The sequence below is a fragment of the Neofelis nebulosa genome, chromosome 8, assembly GCF_028018385.1.
Source record: "Neofelis nebulosa isolate mNeoNeb1 chromosome 8, mNeoNeb1.pri, whole genome shotgun sequence".
NCBI lineage: Eukaryota > Metazoa > Chordata > Mammalia > Carnivora > Felidae > Neofelis > Neofelis nebulosa.
The window spans coordinates 82,347,690-82,366,908 of NC_080789.1; the positions used below are offsets into that span (position 1 = coordinate 82,347,690).

General features: G+C 35.1%; 1 protein-coding gene across 5 annotated transcripts in view; it reads right to left on the reverse strand.

Moving 5' to 3' along the window:
- FGFR1OP2 (FGFR1 oncogene partner 2) overlaps nt 1-19,219 on the reverse strand; it is a 34,699-nt gene that overhangs the window by 2,592 nt on the left and 12,888 nt on the right. For 2 of the 5 annotated variants that reach the window (XM_058743290.1, XM_058743289.1), the window contains exons 2-6: nt 9,934-10,082; nt 7,307-7,424; nt 5,866-6,008; nt 3,398-3,511; nt 790-903 (exon numbers count right to left, since the gene is read on the reverse strand). In XM_058743290.1, coding sequence (XP_058599273.1) covers nt 790-903; nt 3,398-3,511; nt 5,866-6,008; nt 7,307-7,424; nt 9,934-10,068 — 624 coding nt within the window. In that variant the 5' untranslated portion in view covers nt 10,069-10,082. Of the gene's footprint in view, nt 1-789; nt 904-1,828; nt 3,512-5,865; nt 6,009-7,306; nt 7,425-9,933; nt 10,083-11,217; nt 11,315-19,219 lie in introns of those variants that run through there. The other 3 variants (XM_058743291.1, XM_058743292.1, XM_058743293.1) reach the window with 3 other exon arrangements.

Below are 19,219 nucleotides of genomic sequence, written 5' to 3' on the forward strand. Positions count from 1 at the left end.
TTTCAATGGTATAAAGCAAGGATCAGCAAACTACAGCCTGGCTTGAGGCCTGTTATTGTAAGTTAAACTTCACTGAACATAGGTAAGCTGAATATTTTTTTGTGTGTATGGCTGCTTTTGTGTTACAATGACAGAGTTGAGTAGCACAGAGTTGAGTAACACAGAATGTCTGGTTTGCAAAAAAATATTTTCTGTCTGGTCCTTTACTGAAAAAGTTTGCTAAGCCCTGTTTTAAAGAATGAGAGAACACTATGCTTAGAGACTGAAATCACTTTTGGCCCTCTATAACCAGTATCTCCACCATCATTTCAAAAAGAAGCTTTTAAAGTATAAAAGTCTACTGATTTGAACTATTCAACAATAACTTATGCTTTCACTACCACACAATAAAAGACAGAAAAGCTTTTATATTCCACAGAAAAATACGAATGCCCAAAGAATATTTGTAGATTAAAATAATTTTCCCTGCATCACCATGATCTCCAATAGAAATAAAGAAATTTTTTAAATTACTAAGTTAAAAGGCATATTCACCCAATAACAGGAACACATAGGATCAAAAAATGTCAATTTGCTCAAATACTGCTATAAGCTATACTGATCCTAGACTCTTGTATTACTATTGAAATAGTCTTGCATTATATACCTATATAACCAATATCCAGGTTAAGAAAGAGAACATTACTAGTTTTCCCGAGATGTATATATTTATGTATTTAAATGGGATGTATTTTCTGGCATAAATCTTCGTGTGGACAGTTTTCACCCAATTTACAATTTAAAACTTACTTCAAGTTGAAATATTCGTTCCTGTTCCTTGCAACCCTGTTGCTCATCAATTTCAATGGCTTTCCTCATTACTGCTGCCATTTCTGTTATCTGATCAACATGTGCTTGTAATTCCTGAAAAAAAGATGGGAGTTGCAAATCAGTGAAATAACTGTTTTTACTTTTGGATACTCTTTAAAAAAAAATAAAATCTGCTTTGCCACTTAATATGAATGTAATATTCTTACATTGCCATTTAACATGAATGTAATATATCAAACACATTTATAAGAAAGTTGACTGACCATGAATGTGCTTTTGAAATCAGATTTCTGTTAGGACTATAAATAAGGATAAGCAGCATAATTACAACTAAACCCACTAGCAAGGAGAGTACTATTTCACATTCCTCTTACCACAAATGATCAACAACCTTTCCTTTTTTGTACCTACACCTACTAAAGTAATGGGAAAGACAAAAATTTTTGACACATTCAATCTCTTTATCTCTAAAGTCTTAATGATTTATAAATCTTTATTATCTATGCCTAAACATTAATCTCAATCCAATCTACACTTGATCTTAGCCAAAAGGCCAAGAAGCGATGATCTCAATCCAACCTAAAACTTTTCCAGGTTATAATCCTCCTTGAGAGCAGGAACTGTATCTTGTTTATATTTGCCTGTGTTTGGTACATAACAGATCAGATAATAATAAATACTAAGTAAAATGAACATAAGTCTGCTTTTAAGTATTAAAATATTAAATGGCCTTCTTTGCAAACTGTTCAAAATATAATTTAGGTATAAAATAGATATCCACATTTATTTGGTACAGCAAGTAGATAAATTTTTTCCAATCTTGTGGTGTTCATTTTTGCACACCCATGATGCGCCAGGCACTGTGCTAGGCAATAGGAATACGAAGCCTATTAAGACATGTTTCCTGCTTTCAAGGAGCTTCTAGTCAGGTGAAAGAGACAGACACAAGGTTTAAAAACCAGCAGAAACTTAATAATAATCATTTCTCAACAAACAGCTTCTATAGACCATTGTTCACTGGCAGTTGAGGGTGACTTTATTATATTAAGGTCAAAACTCAAGTATAAAAGCTCAAAACTGCCCCCAAACCTTGTCTCTTAAATAGCCGTATATACCCTATTTGTAAAAAGGATTTGAAGGCGACCCCCAAAACCTACAAAACTAGTAAACTGTGAAAGAAATATGGAGAACAGTATCTTCAGCAAACCACACAATATCTTCTAGCCAACAAAAATGCAAGTCCTTGTATTATTTTAATGGAAAAACCTATACAATGCTAGTATGCAAAAGGCGGAAAAATAAAAGGACTAATCTACCCTATCCAATATGATGCTACATAAATGTCAATTAAAATTAAACACCTTTTAAAAAGTTAACAATTCAGCTCCTCAGTTGCATTAGTGACACTTCAAGTGCTCACTAGCCACATGTGGCTGGTGGCTTCCATACTGAACAGCACAGATAACATTTCCATCATTTCAGAAAGTGCTATTGGACAGTCCTGGATTAGATTATGGTAGCAAGAACAGTGTCAAGACAAACATTTGTCATATTCTGAAACAGTTTTTTGAAAATGATTAAATCCCCTCCCTCTGGAAAGGGAGCATAATGTTTAAAAGCAAGTTAAATACAGATAACTGCAGCAGCAGATTAAGGATAATGAAAAAATTCTGAACACCAACACTTTTTTCAGCTTATCATTTACTGTCCTTTTAGGTTAAAAGACGGTACAGGAAGGAAATAATTCTTTGCCTTTAAAATGGAAGAAAACAAGATTCCACTAATTTTTTCAGGACAGAGCCTGTTCTAATAAAATCATGAAACAAAACAAAATCCCAAGACTTCAAACAGAGTAGTATTTTTCTAGACCCAGTTCATGGATAGTTCATTTATTACAATAAAATTTTTAGGGAAGCATCATAGACCTTTTAATGAACACAAGAGGCTAAGACCTGTGTTTTCGAAACAGTCTTAAAGGCACAAAGTGTCAGTAACATAATCCTTGAATTGTCAGTGATATAATCCTTGAAATGCTCATTTTTAACTCTTGTTTAGGTTTATTCAACTTTGCTCAGTCAAGACCTGCCACAATTAAAACAAAGTTAAGACAAGATAGTGTATGCTATTAATTCATAACACCTAAACAAAGGCATTTTTAGGTAACTGTGAACTCAAACTGAAGGACTACTAACCATCAGAAATCTGAATTAAAATAGTTTGAGCAAAATTTTTATGAAATTAGATTAAAATGACTGCCAAGAAGACATCTTTGATGTTCCCAAAGAGGGTAATTGTTTAAAGACTACTAAAATTTTGCAGCGATAAAATGAAAAGCTGGCTTGAACAACCTTTAAAGCCTGCAATTACCTAACAGGCTGTGTATGATACAATACACAGAGAAATGACAGATTTAAAGTTTCTACACTGAATGTTTTTGCATGGCTATCAAAAGCACAGCATTTCTTAAAAGCAAGTTCATTTATTTGTTGATTTAAACTGGCAGGAAAATTCAATGTAAAAGAACATTTTAAATGGACCTCCCCCCTTCCATCCACACCCCAAAAGTTGACTGTTTTATTTAGTGTACATTCTGATTTGCTTCCAAGTGCCTCCTCTCCAGTCCATGTTGAGATGCTTCAAAGATGTGTCGAGATGCATCAAGGAAGAATCCTTCGGAGCTGTTACGATGTACCATGTCAATCTGTAGTATAGAGTCATTATAATGTTAATACGGATATTATCCGTAATTTAAAAACTGATGAGTGTTAGTTCATGCGTGTTAGCCAACTGTTTGAAATGTTTGTTTTTTTAAGATTTCCAAAAAGGCATCTGTTCAAAAATAACGTAAAAATGAGTATTTGGATAAAAATGAGTTCTTCTCAAACCTTTTACTGATTTTTAAATCTGTGCTCAAAAACTTCTAAGTGAGGGAGAAATTCTGTATCATGGTGGTTTCAAAATGGTCTCACGCCAAAATGCTGTTATGTGTAACTCTGTTAATCTAAATGTGTTATAAAATTTTTTTGTGTTTAGGCTTATCAGAGTGTCAATACCTAAACACATCCTGGAATCTTTTATTTCTGCACCTTTATCACACAAGTGTCTCTCACCCACTTCTGCTTGTTGACACTTCCCCCTCCTCTAATAATAACTCAAGGCTGGATTTAGATGGGATTTTTCTTCCTTTCTTGACACCTTTCCAGATTCTCCTCATGAGAACTTATCTTACTTCCACTCATATTCCCATATTAAATGATATCTCTATTTTAGGATTCATCACATCCTATCTTATATTCGATATGTTTCTATCTCCCTTTACACTGTAAGCTCCTATGGCAAAGTAATGGAACATATGTATTTATTCATCTTATGATTAATAACTAAGCCAGTGCAAGTGTTAATAAATGTTTATTTGAGTTGAAGTGTCTCCTTTTTGGGAAAAATCAAAATCACAAACATTAATATGTATTAGTTAGAATTAACAACAAGTAACTGAACATTTTATGGAAGGTAAGGATCAGCACTTAGATGAATTCAATCTCCATAGTAAAAAAGGATGGTTTACAGCTATCTTAAGAAATGTTTAACTTTACAGATTAATGAAATTGCTCTAGTGAATGGCAAAATCTTATGTGTTTTAGAAACATTTGCTTCTGGCATAGTTGCTACCAGACAACTTAGCAACCTGCAGTATCTTATGCTAAACACTTTTTGGTCAGAGTATTCCCTTTAGATCTTAAAAAATTTCTTAGGTCTTAAGCACTAGGGGCTTTTGGAATTTCTCAAGATTATACCAATAATTTAAATCAATTTAAATTTATTTTACCAATAATTTAAATCAATTCATCTTTGTACCTTTAAAAGAAAGTCAAGTTATACAATTAAATGTTTTTATAATGATCTCTAACAATAGATAAATTTGTTCAAAAGATTGCCACTTAAACATCCAAGGTTATTCCCCTTCAGTTAGAAGATGAATAGTGTAATTAGATAACATTAAACGCTTATTTATTAATCTATTTTACTATTGACACAGGAAATATCTATTACTAACTTCCTTAATAATGTAAAGTTGTCACACAAAGATTTACTAGATATCTAATTTTAATAGAATAATAACTTAAAAATACCTACAAGCACTAAGATGGAAGAATTAAGAATTATCTTAAGGACTCTAAAATGTATTTCAATAATTGAGAAAGATGAAAACATGTCTTAAAACAGTATTTCTTAAATGTTAGTTATAACTAATAGTTAGCTCACCATTATCCAATACAGATAATAGCTAGAAATCACAGTATTCTAATATTTTTATTTCACACCAGCAGTTAAAACTCAGTTTAAAATGTAAATAGGAAAGGATTATTCTACTTGTCTTTATAGCAGTTGCTAACAAACACAGGGACATACAAAAAGGAAACACACAGGGATGTCAGTAAGTAAAATGAGCAGAGGGAAAGACACAAATTTCAACCAGTTGGGCTTTGTCTCTAAAAATGGTGCTAACTGATCTGCGCCTGGGGGCAGCAGGGGGCAAAATTTTCAGATGTTGGTTCTTTTCCTCCCCAGCCGCCCATGGTTTTTTCCATCATACTCAGTATTATTTATAATCTGGATGAAGTAGCCTCATTCAGTAAATAGTCTTAAGAAAAACAAGTCTACCTTTAGCTGGTTTCAGATTTCTGAAATGTTTTCAGCATTCCAATTTTTGTTTTTGCAACAAATGTCAACACACATATTAGAAGAAATATTTCTTAAAAGCAGATAACCTTACAGAATAATTTTGAATTGAATACACTTACCTTTAACTTCCCAAATAAAATTTATTTTTGAAAGTATGTTAAAGCTATTAGGGGACAAAAGGAGTTAGGAGGATAATCAAAATATATAACAAGTAATGAAAAAAATAAGGAAAAGCAGAAAATTTCAGAAAGATGAAGTATTCAGTATCATGTTAAATACCTGTGATTTAACAACAGCAAAAAAAAAAAAAAAACTCAAGTTAACTGATTTGTGCTTCTTTTCATTTCAAATTATGTTTATAAAATGGATTACCTTGGAGTGCTGCTCTTTTAACTTCGTTATTATACCTGGATCATCTTTTTTGCTAGCCATTAGCAGTCTAAACATTTGCTCTCGATACTTGCTCATTATAAGTTCCAAGGCAGACTGATGTTCTTCCAGAGATGTACGCAATTCTATCAAGAACAACAAGAAACTTGAGTTAAAGATGTACAAAATAGTCTCTTCCCAATTACATTTATCAAAAAAGCAACTTTATAAAGAGGGTATTTTGGCAAGAAAACATATGAAAAAATCTTGCCATAAAGAAATAAAGGATACCAAATAGAGTCCTTTATTAGTTTTTTGAATAACCATTTAAAACTAATTTTTATAGAATCATTTCAACAAACATTTACTGAATAACAATTAAATACCAGATAATGCTGTATATTAGGAACTCCCAAAAGGCCATGGAGCGCACAGTCTAGTCGAGAAAGCCAATACATAAATAATTATAATACAATGTATAAAGTACAGAATAGAGCTCTACCCAAATATATATGAGAGAAGTCTGTGAGGAAAAAGTGGTGAAAGCTTTATATTACTGAGATTAATTTGCATTTCTTCAGCTGAAAAATAAAGGAAAAGACATTCTGAATAGGGAGGCATGACAGTGGATGCTGTGTTGAGGGACTAGTTCAGGATGGCAAGAAAAAAGGTTTCATGGAGAAGAGAGGTATGGGAAAAAGAAAAAAAGGCTTAGAGTTAATTTTGAAGGCTTTCGGATAAGGAAATAAGTATACAGTGAAGGTTCTAAAGCAAAAGAATAGCATGATCAGATATATCTTTGAAAAATTAATCTGATGCCTGTGCTGAAGATAGACTGAAGGGGAAAAGAGACTGCAATCAGGGAGACCAATGAGGGCAGTTCAGGGACGTGATTATGAACGCCTAAGCAAGAAGCCAAAGCAGTGGGACCACAGAGAAAGAAAGGGAATTATTTCATAGGTAACAACAATGGTACAAACTGGATATTGAGGGTGAGAACCTAAGATGACTCCAAGCAAGGTAGACACTCATATATAGGAAAGGGATAAAAACTAATACATAGATTTTAGACATATGGACCAGAAATAAGATTAGTAACAGAGAGTAAATTTAGTTGGCCATTGCCCCACTGGTTCCAAATTAATAGTCCAATTGTAAATTAAAGCTCTCTTTTAACTAAATGTAACTAATTTTAACTATAATCCAATGCACTATCCTCTTCAAATGGTATGTGGATGAGAGTAACAAATAATAAACAGTAACAAAAGAACATGTGCAAAAGAAATGAAAAAAAAATTTTAAACTCCTTTATTTTCAAGGCATTTGATGAGCCACTTAGTAACTTAATTCATTATAACATTCCTGGTTCTTAACTGTAGTGGTCAAACTCCGTTGTTTTTACAATCATATGTTCACTGGAATGAAGTGATTATATATATCTTACCTTTGTTCTCTTGTTGCAATTCCCTGATTTGTCTGTTTTCTTGCTGGATTCCCATAACTAATGTGGACCGTGGCCGATGCCTTGCAACTTCATTAAGTTCTTGAATTTCTTCCTGATACTAATGAAAAGATTAAAAAGGAACATGTGGGGAGAAAATATTTGAAAATATATTTCTGAGATATATATCTGATAAGGGTTTAATATCCAGAATATATAAAGAACTCTTAAAACTCTCAACAATAAGAAGACCACCCAATTAAGAGATGGGCAAATAAGCTAAGTTCTGGGGATCTAATGTATAGCATGGTGACTATAGTTAATAATATTGTATTCTATGGTTAGAAATTAATAAGAGTAGATCTTAAATGTTATCACACACAACATACATGGTAATTATGTGAGGCGATGGAGGTGTTAACCTTACTGTGGTAATCACTTTGCAATACATATGTGTATCAAATCATCTTGTACACCCTAAGCTTACACAATGTTGTATGTCAATTCTATCTCAGTAAAGCTGGGGAAAAAATGGGCAAGGGGTCTGAAGAGACAATTCTCTAAAGAAGGTATACAAATGGCCAATAAGCACATAAAAAGATGCTTAATATTATTAGTCATTAGAGAAATGCAATTCAATATAACAGTGAGATACAACTTCACAACCATTAGGATCTTAATCAAAAAGTCAAATAACAAGTGTTAGAATGTGGAGAAACTATTATATTGTTGATTGGAATGTAAAATGGTGTAGCTGCTTTGGAAAACAGTCTGGCAGATCTTCAAAAAGTTAAACACAGCTATTATATGACCCATCCATTCTACCCCCAGGTATATACCCAAGATAACTAGAAATATATGTTTATACAGAAACATACACAAATATTCATAGCAGTATTATTTATAATAGCCCCCAAATAGAAACAATCCAAATGTCCATCAACTGATGGACACAATACACTATATCCTTATATGATGGAATATTAAGTCAGCAATTAAAAGGAAAAAAAACTGATATATGCCACAACATGGATGAACTACAAAAACATTTTAAAAAGTCACAAAAAAGCCACATATAGAACAACATTTACATGAAATGTCCCAAATAAACAAATTGATAGAGATAGAAAGATTAGTTGCCAGAGGGAAGGGAAAGCCAAGGGAGTGGCTGCTAACAGAGGTGGACTTTGGGGGGTGATTGGAAGTTCTGGAATTAGACAGTGATCATGGTAGCACAACCTGTGAATGTACCAAAATCCAATGAACTATACCTTTCGAAAGGGTACCTTTTATTTACGGGTATTGTGAATTATATCTCAATAATAATAGTAAAAGAACATGGGCAAAAGAAATGAAAAAATTTTTAATGTGAATCTAACTTTAAAACTTGTACTCCTTTATATTCAAGGCATTTTATTCTTTTTAATTTTTTAAGTTTATTTTCTTAATAAAGAAACAGTGACAGAGACAGAGACAGTGTGAGTGGGGGGAGGGGCAGAGAGAGGGAGAGGGAGACAGAGAATCCCAAACAGGCTCCACACTGTCAGTGCAGAGCCCCATGTGGGGCTCAAACTCTCAAAACCATGAGATCATGACCTGAGCCGAAACCTAGAGTCAGACACTTAACGGACTGAGCCACCCAGGCGCCCCTATATTCAAGGCATTTTAATGTTCCACTTAGTAATGTATTAATTATAACATTCTTGGTTTTTAACTTTAGTTGTCAAACTCTTTTGTTTTTACAACTCAATACCAGATATGTTTACTGGAATGCATGAGTCAAACTGTATAGTTAGGGAGATAGGTAATCTGTTTAGGGCAACAAAACAAGTAAATTTGCTCCATTATTTCTAGTAGCTTTGTTAAAAGCATCATCCCAGGATTGCTTCCTTTTACAAAATGGATGAGTTTCACAAGAGTAGGCTATGAATATACATCTCCCCTGATTTCCATCATAATAGCAGAGATTTTATATTTCTCTTAGAGTTGAAAATTTTTATCATAAGGCTTAAAATGATAGTTGAACTCCATGGACCACTGGAAAATTCTTATATGCAAGTTCTTATATAAAAGAATAAGAAGTGAAGTCCTTTTTATTTCTTCTTTTATTGATAGCATTAAATGAAAAACAAGGTAGTAAGTACAAATTCAACAACTGCCTAATGTATAAACCAGATACTGCCTTACATCATTTTCAAAAACTACTTCATTGTTAAATAACATCACTAAGTACTTTTACAGAGAAAAATATGAACATTACATTATAAACATATGCGAGCGAAAAGTATGTGTCACTATTAGTAAAAGTTATTATTTGGTTTTTGTCATATATATCTGAACCTAATATATTCATATATTTTCTAAACTCCAATGTGCAACTCTGTCAGAAAAATAAGTGATCAAATCTACAGTTTTTAGAGTATACATGCATATATACTGTCACCTGGATGTGACAAAATTATATGATAAAGTAAAATTAAAACATAGAAGTCAAGCTACTTTTAAATTCTATAGAACATTAAAAAAATACCTAAATACTAATTAGGCAGAAATTTATGATTCAAGCAATACATAAATGTCTAGGACTGCTTTTTAAAAAAAGAATCAACAAGAAAGAAGAAAAATCAAACCTGCTTCATTGCTTCTACCCGCTTGTTAAGAGCTGTGGTTTGCTCAATCAGAGATTCTGCTGCATCATCATGATCTCTCAATCTTTCAACAAGAGCTTTGGCATCAGCAAGTGCCTTCTCAATTGTGCAACTCATTTCTAAAGGAATACCTATAAAATCAAAATCAAGATTCAAAACAAAGCCAGCATACCATTTTATTATTTGAGGTTCATGTTAACATAGATATGCTTCTTAAGCTGCAATTGTTATAGGACTGTTCATGGGGAGAAAAAAACATCTAAGAACCCTTGCAGTTTTGCTTCTGTTAGGATGGCATAAGCTTGAAAGTGAATTTTTAATAGTAAAAAAATTAAAGCATATATAAATGATTTGCAGGAATAATCAGAATGTATTTAAAACACCCTGAATCTATGATGGGGAAAAGAAGCACAAATCAAGTGAATACATTTTATATTGTATAAAAATTGTGCTTTTGGGGCACCTGGCTGGCTCAGCTGGTAGAGCATGCGACTCTTGATCTTGGGGTTTTAAGTTCAAGTTCCATGTTTAGGTGTAGAGATTACTGAAAAATAAAATCTTTTTATTTTTATTTTTTTAAATGTTTTTATTTATTTTTGAGAGAGAGAACATGAGCAGGGGAGGAACAGAGAGAGAAGGAGACACAGGCTCCAGGCTCTGAGCTGTCAGCACAGAGCCTGACGGGGGGCTCGAACTCATAAACAGCGAGATTCTGACCTGAGCTGAGGTCAGATGCTTAACCAACCCAGGTGCCCCAAAATAAAATCTTTAATAAAAAAAAAAATGTGCTCTTCATGAGGGCACTCTCTCATCTTGTTATTTGTGAAAAAGGTCACTTTATTATTCTATATTCTGTGGTTCATGATTCTCAGTCACTAACTAGGAGATCCTTCCTAGCCTCTGCTTAGTTAGGTGACCTGAGACCCCATTCACAACACACATTGACCAGCCAAAGTGGTCTCTTATGTGTCATGCTACGTCAAAGTGTCCTTCTTTTGGAGGAACTACTTCTTATAGGAACTATTATAATCCTAACTCTTGCACTTTCCTTAGTAAGTAATTAAAAAAAATATATTACTTAGAGCACCAGCCATTATCAGAAATTTTTGATATGTTAAAATCAATAAATATTTAAGAGGAGCTCAAAATATTAGGAGACAAAATATGAAACAGTTAATTAGCTTCATCATTGGTATGCAGTGACCTCAAAACAAATTTTAATTCTAAAATAATCTCTCTCAAAAATGTAAACCTTCTGAAACTTACCATCTTTTTGTTTGTTTGTTTATTTATTTATTTTGAGAATGACAGAGACAGACAGGCCACAGACTGGGGGTGGGCAGAGAGAGGGAGAAAGAGAATCCCAGGGAGGCTCTGTGCTGATCTCATGAACTGTAAGATCATGATCTGCGCTGAAATCAAGAGTTGGGCACACAACCAACTAAGCTACCCAGGTGCCCCTGAAACTTACTATCTTCAAATTTTCTCTTTATACTAAGTTTTACCTTACCTTCTATATGAGCCATACTCTCTTCAGGGTTTTCTCAAAAAGTAAAATCACACTATAAAATTACTAGGCCAGAAGCCAGCTCTATAAGTTAAAACTCTCATATGGATCCCAGTTAACGGCTATAATTAAGGATTTCATCAACTTTAGGAAGACAGAAATTTGCTACAGAATGTGACTGTTAGAGTCTACTGTACTAGTTCAAACCTGAATAATAGGATTCAATTAGAATAAATTAAAGGGTAAAACTGCCAATTTACAAAATCTTCAATATGTGACTAGACATTTCTAGAGAGCTTCCAAAATTAAACAAGCTGGAAATTAATACTTCTGGCTCCCCAGATAAAACAACCAAAAGATTTGTCTTCTAAGATTTGAGAGGTTTAGCAAAAGGTACTTGAAAAAACGTGAAGCAAAAGGGTCATTAGTTATCAATGTCCCATACTAGCTAAAACACAGAAGGACAACTATCCAGTGTCTATCCAAGATACTGCTTCTAGGAAAACATTAGCATCCAACAATGTCCTGTCCTTTCTCCAAACTTCCAAAGAGAATTACCAAATGCTATAGATGGATAATAATACAGATTTCCTTTCATATTTAAGTCACCATATCTGCCATTAACTCCACTACCATGAAACACTAGATCCTTCAGAGTATAAGTTTCAAGTTATTTAAAGTCCCCTTACCAATAAACCCACAAAAACAAACAACAAAGCAAACAGGGAGAGAGAAGAGGGGACAAACTGACTTATATTTGATAGCTTGACACTACCTAAAATAGACAACACACAATAAAAATACTATACAAGCTAACATGCTATGTATGTACTAGTATACATACATATGTAAGTATAGAACTACTTTAAAGTGTGTTATAAACTAAGTTCTTTGACCACAAGTCCTTATGCAGGGGCCTCAGATAAAAGAATAAAATCATAAATCTATGGAGAAGTTCAAAGATTCCATCACAGACACGCAAAATCTGGTCTGACATTCCAAAAAGAAACATGGGATGATCAAGTTGTAAAATCTATAAGGATAAGAGCTGCCACAATCAGAATGGTGACTTGATAGCACCAGATGAAACCTCAAATGGACTCTAGAAACTCCATGAAACATCTCGTTCCAATAGGAAAAAACTGGCCACAGTATTCAAAACATGGATAGAGAATTTTTTTGGATAGCATAAGATATGGCCCAGTGCATGCTTTATTTGTAGATAAATCTGGAAAATTTTTATTTTTTTTTAATTAAAAAAATTATTTTAGGTTTATTTATTTTGGGGAGAGAGACAGAAAGAGTGGGAGAGGGGCAGAGAGAGAATCCCAAGCAGGCTCTGCACTGTCAGCACAGAGCCTGATGTGGGGTTTGAACTCACAAAGCATGAGATCATGACCTGAGCTGAAACCAATAGATGGATGCTTAACCAACTGAGCCACCCAGGTGCCCCTGGAAAAATATTAAAGACGAAATGAGGACTAAAACCATTCCTAAAGGATTTTTTTTTTTAACATCTCCCAGTGGATTTTATAAGGTCTCTCTATGCTCTAGGAATATGTAACATTCATTAATATACTAGAATATTTATTTTATGAACGGATTGAAAAAGCCCTCTGCTGAAAAGACTTAATAGTAACAGAAGTTAAAATACTATTATAGTTTGTATTTCCTATCAACTACATTCTAACTTGTCAATCAAGTAATATGGAAACAAAAGCAAAAAGTAATATGGAAACATATTTAGCTGGAACAGTTATTTATGAGCTTAAATTATGCAACACTTTATCTCTTCCTCAGAAATCTTCCTGTCTTCATCATTCCCAGGCCTCAGCAAAACCCAAACAGGATAAATCCAAGTAGGTCTAAGCTGAGACACATCATAATCAAATTTCTGAAAACTAAAAACAAAGAAAAATTCTTGAAAACAGTAAGAAACAAATGATACTTATAAAGAAACAACAATTTGAAGGACTATCAATCTTTCATCAGAATCAGGATGGCCAGAAGCCAAAATGATTGAAACTGAAAGTGGAACACTTAAAATACAGAAAGAACAGAACTGTCACCCCAGAATTCTATACCCAGGAAAAATAACATACATACATACATGAAAGTGAAATAAGAATCATTTTCAGAAGAAAACGAATTCATTTCTAATAGATTTGTTCTAAAGGAAATTCTTCAGAGAGAAGCAAAATGGTATCAGAAGGCAACTTAGAGCATCAGGAAAAAAGGAGAACAGAAATAGGCAAATACAGTGATCTATTTCTGAGTGTTTTAAAATGTCTTATGTTTGAGGGGGCGCCTGGGTGGCTCAGTCAGTTGAGTGTCCGACTTCGGCTCAGGTCATGATCTCACGGTCTGTGAGTTCGAGCCCCGTGTCGGGCTCTGTGCTGACAGCTCAGAGCCTGGAGCCTGTTTCGGATTCTGTGTCTCCCTCTCTCTCTCTGCCCCTCCCCCGCTCATGCTCTGTCTCTCTCTGCCTCTCAAAAAATAAACGTAATAAAAAAATTTTTTTTTTAAATAAAATGTCTTATGTTTGAAAACAAGAACTATAACTTTTACCTGATAGAATTTTCAATTTATGTAGATATAATATATAACTATGACATAAAAGTGGAAGGGTAAATGGACCTATAAAGTGAAAAGGTTTCAACATGTCACTTGAAATTATTAAATGTTGGGGTACTTGGGTGGCTCAGTTGGCTAATCATCCAACTCTTAATTTCGGCTCAGGTCACAATCTCATGATTCATGGGATTGAGCCCCGCACTTGACAATGTGGGCCTGCTAATATGTAATTAGTTATATATGTATGTATGTGTGTATATGTATATGTGTGTGCACATATATATATATGTACATATATATATGTACAGATACATATATATGTATACATATGTGTACATACATATACACACACACATACACACACACATATACATACATATATATACACATATATATATAAAATTCCTAGCGAAACCTCTTGAAAAACTGTACAGAGATAATAGTCAAAATCACAAGAGATGAATTAAAATAAAGGAACAAAATATTGAAGGGACAAACAAAATAAATCACAAGATGTTGGATCTAAATCCAACCATATTTATAATTACACTACATGTAAATGTTATAAACACACTAATTAAAGACATTATCAGAATGAATTAAAAAACGTGACCCAGGGTGGGGAACCAAGATGGTGGAGTATGAGAATCTTCAGCTCACCCTGTCCCCTGAGCACACCAAGACAACAGTCACATCTGTACAACTAACTCTAAAAACAACCTGAAGACTGGCAGAACACACCTTACACAGTTAATGGTAGAGAGGTAGGAAAGGTAGGAGAGGTAGAGACTGGTTGGGAACCAACCCCCTGACAAGACAAACCACAAATGGGAGGGACACCACAAGCACGGAAGAGTATCAGACCCCACCCCAGGCATCTCAGGCACTGGGGACATGCACTGTGAAGACAAATTCCCATTAACATCTGGCTATGAGAACCAATGGGGCTTAACTTCTGGAGCTTTTAAAATCAGTAGAGTTTAACTCTGGGGACTTTAAAAATCAGCTGGCTTAACAAAAGAGGTGGAGGGCAATAGGAAACTGGTCCCTGCCCTTAAAGAGCAAGCATCACAAATAATTCAGGCACAGGAGCAACAGTTTGAAAAGTGCCTGGGGTATATGTGAAGGAGACTTATTTACTAATCTCAGGACATGTGCTGAAAGAGCAGGAATCTTCAGAGATTACTCCAAGAAAAAATTGATGGTGGGGGCCACTTCCCTTCCCTTGCCTAGCCTAGATAGCCAGACACCTGCGGGAACCAGCACCAACACTCTCCACACTTGCTAGCACTGCATGCCCTGCCCCCACATTCCCCTGCCACCTACCTGTTCCAACCCACCCATCTTGGCACACATCCCTCTGAAGAGACTCCCGCTCCTCCATATCCTGCAAGCAGCCCGGGCAGGGAATGGTGCCATTCCAAAGAAACTCCTGCACTGTGGAGGGGAAAGATAATCTCACATACCAGCTGGCTCACAGTTCTAGAGATGAATCTCTTAGCAGGCTGTACAGGAAGAGTACTCTGCCATCTGGTGCACCTGCAAGTGCAGCCAGAGGTGGAATATAGACACCTAGTCTTGACTGCTGGCTCCAGGCCCCCAGAAAAGCTGCTGTGGGCTCTGCAGGGAGAAGGCCCTGCCTTTTGCTGTACCAACATAGAGAGGCTAATTGCAGACAGGTAGCCTGACTGCTGACCCTGCCACCCATGAGCCAACTGGGCCTCACACAGGTTCCTCAACAACTCAGGGACTAAACCCTCCCTGCCCAGTGTGCCCACAGTAGGCTTTGCAGTCAACTGGGCTGAAGGCTCAGTCACAACAGGAAGACATATACAGCCCATATAGGACACTGCTGGAAAACCTGATTCTGTTGACCTGGGGGCATTATACTATAGGCCACCACAGGACCTCTTTGACACAAGGTCACTACTTTCAAGAAGTCGTAGCTGACCTAATACACAGAAACAATCACGGAGAGTTAGACAAAACATAGTCACAGGACTATGTCTCAGATGAAAGAACGGGACAAAATCACAGCAAAAGAGCTAAATGAAACTGAGATAAGCAATATGCCTGATAAAGAATTCCAAGTAATGGTCATAAAGATACTCACTGAACTTAAGAAAGAGTGAATGAATTCATGAGAACTTTAAGGAAGAGATGAAGAACCAGCAAGGGATGAATAATTCAGTAAGAGAAACAAAAAAACACACTTGAGGTAATCAAGGGATTAAGGGAGGCAGAAGAATGGATTAGTGATCTAGGAGACACAGTAATGGAAAGCAACCAAGCTGAACATCAAAAAGAAAAAGGAATAAAAAATGAGAATAGGTTAAGGGAACGCAGTGACACCATCAAGCATAATAACCTTTGCAATACAGAGATCCCAGAAGGGGAAAAGAAAAAAGGAGAGAAAACCTATTTGAAGAACTAATAGCTGAAAACTTCCCTAATCTGGGGAAGTAAACAGACTTGCAAATCCAGGAAGCACCAAGAGCCTCCAACAAGATTAGTTCAAGGAGGTCCACACAGACAGGTAATGATTAAAACGGCTAAAAGTAATGATAAAGAATTTTAAAAACAGCAAGAGAAAAGAAAGCAGCTACATACAAGGGAAGCCCTCTTGTAAGACCATAAGCTGATTTTTCAGCAGAAACTTTGCAGGTCAGAAGGGGGTGGTATGATATATTCAAAGTGCTGAAAGGAAAAAACCCTGCAAACAAGTATACTCCACTCAGTAAAGTTATCTTTAGAATAGAGAGGTAAAGTTTCCCAACAAAAGTTCAAGGAATTCATCGCCACCAAACCAGCCTTACAAAGTATGCTAAAGGGAATTCTGAGTGGAAGAGAAAACCCTAACTAGAAATAAGAAAATTAAGAAAGGAAATTATTTCACAGGTGAAAACAAGTATGTAATAAAGGCAGTAGATAAATCACTTATAAAACAAGTATGGAGGTTAAAATACAGTAATAGAAAAATCAATTATGTCTACAAAAATCCAAAGATACACAAAATAAAAAGATGTAAAATATGACATCATATACATAAAACGTGATGGGGAAGTAACAATTTAGTGCTTTTAATGTGTTTAAACTTAAGTGACCATTAAATTACAAATGACTGCTACACACATAAATTTTATATGTGGACTTAATGGTAACCACAAATCAAAAACCTATTAATACACATACACAATAAAGAGAAAAGAATCCAAGCATAACACCAAAGAAAGCCACCAAGCCATAAGGGATGAGAGCAAGAGACAAAGAAAGGAACAAAGAAGAACTACAAAAATAACTAAAAAACAATTAACAAAATGGCATTAAATACATACCTATCAATAATTACTTTAAACATAAATAAACTCCAATAAAAAAAAATTGGGGCAACTTAATGGATAAAGAAACAAGACCCATCTAAATGCTGCCTACAAGAGACTTACTTCAGACCTAAAGACATATATACAGACTGAAAGGACTGGAAAAACACATACCATACAAATAGAAGCCAAAAACAAAACCAAAAACAAGCCAGGGTGGGGCGCCTGGGTGGCTCAGTCACTTAAGAGTTTGACTTTGGCTCAGGTCATTATCTCACAGTTTGTGAGTCTGAGCCCCAAGTGGGGCTCTCTGCTGTTGGTGCAGAGCCCACTTCAGATCCTCTGTCTCCCTCTCTCTCTGCCCCTCCCTCACTTGCAAATTCTCTCAAAAATAAACAAACATTAAAAAAAAAAACCCAAAAAACAAAAAAAGCAAGCCAGGGTGGCAATCCTTGTATCAGACAAAATACTTTATTTTTAATTTTTTTTAAGATTTTAAGTAATCGCTACACCCAACATGGGGCTCAACCCTGAGATCAAAAGTCTCATGCTCTACTGACTGAGACAGCCAGGCACCCCAGACAAAATAGATATTAAAGCACAGACTGTAGCAAGAAACAAAGAAAAGCACTATATAAAAATAAAGAGATCAATCCATCAGGAGAATATAACAACTGTCAATATCTGTGCATCCAACACAGGAGTACCAAAATACATAAAACAATTATTAATAAACATAAAGGGAGAAATGGACAGCAATACAATAATACTAGCGGACTCTAACACCCCACCTATATCAATTGATAAATAATCTAGACAGAAAATCAACAAGGAAACAATGGCTTTGCATGACATATTAGACCAGACAAACCTAACAGATACATATAGAACACTGTAATCCCAAAGAGCAGAATACACATTCTTTTCAAGTGCACACAGAACATATTCCAGTATAGATCACATATTAAGCAGTAAAACAAGTCTCAATAAATTTAAGAAGACTGAAATCATATCGAGCATCTTTTTTCAACCACAACTGTGTATGAAACTAGAAGAAATTTGGAAATGCCACAAATATATGGACGCTAAACAACATGCTACTTCAAATGACTGGGTCAACCAAGAAATCAAAGAGGAAATAAGAAAATACATGGAGACAAACAAAAATGAAAACACAATGGTTCAAAATATTTGGGATGCAGCAAAAGCAGTTTTAAGAGGGAAATTTATTGTGATACAGCTCTACCATAAGAAACAAGAAAAATCTCAAATAACAACCTAACTTTACACCTTAAAGAGCTAGAAAAAGAACAAACTAGCAGAAGCCTATCTGCACTGCAAAGGAAACAATCCACAAAACTAAAAGGCAACCGACAGAATGGGAAAAGATATTTGCAAATGACATATCAGACAAAGGGCTAGTATCCAAAATCTATAAAGAACTCACCAAACTCCACACCTGAAAAACAAATAATCCAGTGAAGAAATGGGCAGAAGACATGAATAGACACATCTCTAAAATAGACGTCCAGATGGCCAACAGGCACATGAAAAGATGCTCAACGTCACTCCTCATCAGGGAAATACAAATCAAAACCACACTCAGATATCACCTCACGCCAGTCAGAGTGGCCAAAATGAACAAATCAGGAGACTATAGATGCTGGAGAGGATGTGGAGAAACGGGAACCCTCTTGCACTGTTGGTGGGAATGCAAACTGGTGCAGCCACTATGGAAAACAGTGTGGAGGTTCCTCAAAAAATTAAAAATAGATCTACCCTATGACCCAGCAATAGCACTGCTAGGAATTTACCCAAGGGATACAGAAGTGCCGATGCATAGGGGCACTTGTACCCCAATGTTTAT